General features: G+C 46.0%; 1 protein-coding gene across 2 annotated transcripts in view; it reads left to right on the forward strand.

Moving 5' to 3' along the window:
- Positions 1-4,613, forward strand: part of LOC143298110 (uncharacterized) — a 30,782-nt gene extending 26,169 nt beyond the window's left edge. For both annotated transcript variants that reach the window (XM_076610809.1, XM_076610807.1), the window contains exons 4-6: positions 728-823; positions 1,835-1,931; positions 2,519-4,613. In XM_076610809.1, coding sequence (XP_076466924.1) covers positions 728-823; positions 1,835-1,931; positions 2,519-2,921 — 596 coding nt within the window. In that variant the 3' untranslated portion in view covers positions 2,922-4,613. The remainder of the gene's footprint in view (positions 1-727; positions 824-1,834; positions 1,932-2,518) is intronic.
- Positions 4,614-5,000: the final 387 nt, after the last annotated feature.

Below are 5,000 nucleotides of genomic sequence, written 5' to 3' on the forward strand. Positions count from 1 at the left end.
TGGTGGTCAATCCTCTGTTATTTCTTCTAAAACAAGGGCGTAAAAGCCCTGGTTATAATGATTGCAGGTGAAATATATGCTTGTTTGATTGATGTCCTGACAACGGACAGCAGTGACCTCCCTTTCTGTGTCTGTTTTTCTTGGATCCGCAGGTTTGGTGGAGGACAGAGGGGCGAAGGAGATGGGGGGGGGGGGGGGCACAGAGTCGTCTTTCCTTCAAATTTCTTTAAATATTCAAGAAATTGTATCATTTTTTTTTCCTTCGTTGCTTTCTCTCTGTTGTGTGTCTAAAGTGCCTTCTTTTTTTTTTTTAACTTTGTGAAGTTTTCATTTTCATGGACTAAAGCATTGATTTTGTTTTCCTATGTAATTCAGTTGAAAGATCACACACACACACACACACACACACACATATGAGTTACCTTATGTGTGCGCTCAGAGTTGACTTCATCAAGATTCTGCGCCTTATGAATATTATTATTAGTAGTAGTAGTAGTATTTTTATGTGTTTATCGTCTTTCTTTTTTTCTTTCTTTTTTTCTCAAGGCCTGACTAAGCGCGTTTGGTTACGCTGCTGGTCAGGCATCTGCTTGGCAGATGTGGTGTAGCGTAGATGGATTTGACCGAACGCAGTGACGCCTCCTTGAGGTACTGATATTGATACTGATGACACCAACACATAAAAACTGATGTCATCACCTATTTGGTTCTGTGTTGTTTTCTTCAGGTCCAGGTGTGACGTTCAATCTGAGCTGTGTGGATGAAGGGGACACAATCACCTCCTCAGAGACACTGTCTTCAGAGTCTCCGGACAGTGAGCTGGGTGAGACGATCGTTTATTCGTTCTTTCAATCATTCATTTTGTTCATTCATTATGAGAATGAGAGCTTGATTCACACATTCGTTCCTTTCTTCAGTCGCTTTATAATTCATCTGTTCATTACTTTCATGGCTTATTTAGTTAACGAGAATTGTTTTGTTCGTTTATTCTGCGATTAGATTTTTGTTTTGTTTTGTTTCGCTCCGTTTTGAAGTATGCACTGATTTAGGTTTTATTACTATGGGAAGTTTCACCATGTGTATTTACGGTTTTACTGCCTGGAAATGGCCCTTCGGTTTTTGTCAGGCGTCAATCTTTCCCACAAAGTGATTCAGTTCTAGAAGAACTCAATTTATTGCAGTTTAGTCTGGTGTGCGTGGCGCAAAGCCCACGGCACGGACCATACCAGCGCTGAAATTATCACACACACACACACACACACACACACACACACACACGCGCGCGCGCGCGCGCGCGCGCGCGCGCGCGCGCACGCACAGAGAGAGAGAGAGAGAGACAAAGATAGACAGACAGAAAGAGAGTGAAAGAGAGAGACAGAGTTCCAACGCATGCGAGACCGAGGAGACAGAGACACTCACACAGAGACAGAAACAGACAGAGACAGGGACAGAGACATATACAGAGAGACGTATTTGTACAGAGAGATAAATACAGATAGAGACAGAGAGACAGACAGACAGACAGACAGACAGAGAATGAACGGAGTGAATCGTATGGATCCTACGCCCAGCAAACACAAAATGCTTAATCATGTGATTGTGTGTGTGTGTGTGTGTGTGTGTGCGTGCGTGCGTGCGTGCGTGTGTATGTGTGTTCGTGTGCGTGCGTGCGTGTATGCGTGTGTGAGTGATGTGTGTGTGTGTGTGTGTGTGTGTGTGCGTGCGTGCGTGTGTATGTGTGTTCGTGTGCGTGCGTGCGTGTATGCGTGTGTGAGTGATGTGTGTGTGTGTGTGTGTGTGTGTGTGTGTGTGTGTGTGTGTGTTATGTCCAAAGATGACCAAGGAACAACGTTTACCTACATCGTTGCTATTTGTCCTGTCTTGTTCGTCGCTGCATTAGGAGTCTGCTGCGTCTTCTACATTCGTAAACGGTTGGTCTTAACACTGAGTGTGTGCTCAAAGCTCGGCTAATGTCAGAGATTTACATAAGCTTGCAGATGGGACAATAACAAACTGAAAGTTGCATGATCAATGGTTTCTCCACTGCAATTTACAGCTTTGTCTTCTGTGAGGGACTATGACTCTCAAAGTGGGCGGTAAGAATGCATTGGCTCTTAGTGCTGCAGTCTTGATAGATAGTTGGCCTTTCGGGAACGTCTCAACGCCGACTGTCTTAAAACCCTCTTGGCCGAGAGAGTGGGGATGAAACTTGGGCGGGACACTCGCACTATTATCTAATTCTAGCCCAGGTAATTGAGACAGCAGTTGCCTCTTCTGCTGCGGTGGAAAGAGAGAGAGAGAAGGAGGGGGGGGGGGAGAGAAAAACAGATGGAGAGACAGATTATATGGAGAGAGAGGGGTGAGAGGGAGAGACAGAGATGGAGACACACAGTGTGTGTGTGTGTGTGTGTGTGTGTGTGTGTGTGTGTGTGTGTGTGTGTGTGTGTGTGTGTGTGTGTGTGTGTGTGTGTGTGTGTGTAATCATTTCTTTCATCTTTCTTTTTTCTTTCTTCCTCAGCCAACCAGCGGACCAGGTCAGCTCCCAGCAGGCGACGCAGTTGACAGGAGTGCCTGCCATACACTGCGATGACGTCACACCTCGACATGACGTCACCAACACTTCTTCCAGTCGCCAAGACGCCGCCGCAACGGGAGATTGCTCCTCGGTGCTTCTCCGCGACGAGGCCGGAAGCGGAAATGACGACGGGGAATATGGCCGACTGGATCGGGACGGCAACAGAAACGAGATTGGCGCCGGCGGTCAGTGTGACGTGTATGACCACACGCACACCACGCCCCGCCAACCTCCAGCGTCCGCGGATCTCGCTGCGTCACAGCAGGCCTCCGAGGTCTACGCTCTCCTGCGTCATCAGCCCGAGAGACAAGCTGTGGTGGACAACGTGTATGATTCCACCCGCTGAAAGGACATTGGCCGTGTCCTGAATACAGCAGTTGTATGCAGAGCTAAACAAGTAGTAGGAGGAGGAGGAGGAGGAGCAGCAGCAGCAGAATAGTGACAAAACAAATTGTGAAGCTTTAGAATAGCCCCTTCGTGGTTTGGTAGAAATTGGGTCACGCTTCCACGTTCCCAAGACTTATGGCTGATAAAGACGTTGGCTTCGTCATGTGTACAGAGCGAGTTGTTGTTGATGTTGCTGTGGTTAACAGAAGTATTCCGCAAAAGGAGCTGTCACGCTAGCCGTTTCAGTCTGACGGTTGAGGAAGACCTTTTGGACCGTACGATCAAACCCGATCCGTGTGGTGAAAACGGACAGTCTACCGCACGATGCGGCCGGAACTGGTGGTAAAAGACTACAGTTACAGTCTGGCAGATTGTCATTGCCATCGTCATCGTTATCGTCATCGTCGACATCACCCCTTGTGCACAAGAGGAAACAATAGAGCCGTTGTATGGTTTACAAACTCACACGCGTAGTAGGGCACCATGAGAAAAGACGCCACCCCTGTTGCCGAAAGAATACGTTGTGAAGGTGAAGGAACATTAGCTCTCTCTCTCTCTCTCTCTCTCTCTCTCTCTCTCTCTCTCTCTCTCTCTGTGGACGAGTCAGGTTGGTTCCATGTCAGTAAAATCGACCTGGTTTTCTCTTCATTTACATTCAGGCACAAACTCACAAGTGTAGTAGTGCACCATAAGAAAAGGACGCCACAGCTGTTGTTCAAAGGATACGTTGGGAAGGGACATTATCTCTCTGTCTCTGTTTCTGTCTCTGTCTGTCTGTCTGTCTGTCTCTCTCTCTCTCTCTCTCTGTCTGTCTGTCTGTGTGTGTTGTGTGCGCGCGCGCGCGCGTGTGTGTGTGTGTGAACGGGTCAGGCCAGTTCGATGTCAGTAAAATCGACCTGGTTTTCTCTTCGTATAGTCTGTGGCTTTTTTTGCTTTTTTTTATCTCTCAAGGCCTGACGAAGCGCGTTGGGTAACGCTGCTGGGTTACGATGTGGTGTAGCGTATATTGATTTGTCCGAACGCAATAACGCCTCCTTGAGCTACTGATACTGATACTGTGGCAGAATCGGTAAGCGCTGGGGTACCCCTGATCCTGTGTTCACCAGCGAACAGGGTTGAAAGCTGTGTCTCGGCATGGTGTGCGTCCTCGGGGGAAAGGCTCTTCACTCCGGATTTTTCCTCACTCCGAACATAATGACGCTTCCTTGAGTAACTGAACTGAACTGAACTGAACCTCACTCTACACAGGTATGAATGGGAACCTGACTTCCGTTGAGGAAGGTTAAAACGACAGAAGAAGAGAACTGGGCCTCGCCTTACTGTGGTTAGCCCTGAACACAATGGGTAGGAATTCACTGCCCTAGTGGCGTTGAAAGGTTATGGGACCTAACCTTTACTTTTTGTATATTACTTTGTTCTGTCCTGCATGGGAAGGCAACGGAGGGTGGGGTGGGGAAATGTGTGTGTGTGTGTGGAGAGGGGGTAAGGGAGGTCTGTTGTAATGGATTGTGTTTAGGGTTTATTGTTTGTTTCTTTCTTTGTTGTTGTTGTTTTTACACCAATCGTTTCTTTTATTCTAGTTCCTCTGTTGGACGAGGGTTGAAATTAATGTATTTTGAAAAAAAAAAAAAAAAAAAAAGAAAAGAAGAAAGAAATATGTACTTGTTAATCCTTTTCCATTGTAAACAATGGCATTGTTTTGTCATTGTTTCAGTCACATTCGGTTAAAGACGTGCATCTCACGGGGTTTTTTGTTGTTGTTTTTGTTGTTGTTGTTGTTGTTTTGGTTTTGTTTTGGGCTTTTTAGCCGCTCATGTCTTATTCTTGTTGTTAGTTACTTACCTTTTGAACGAAATCGATTCCTCAATTGTCCCAGCATTTTTTGGTGAAACTTTGGGGATGAAACAGCTCTTTTTTTATAACCAAAGTCGACATTTAACTTTAATGAAAAAAAAAATTAATCTTCATGATGCTGATCTGAGGGAAAGGGATAAATATTTTGAGAAAGATTTTTACTTGCTTTTCTCAATTTTTTTTC

Source organism: Babylonia areolata, chromosome 23 (genome assembly GCF_041734735.1).
Source record: "Babylonia areolata isolate BAREFJ2019XMU chromosome 23, ASM4173473v1, whole genome shotgun sequence".
NCBI lineage: Eukaryota > Metazoa > Mollusca > Gastropoda > Neogastropoda > Buccinidae > Babylonia > Babylonia areolata.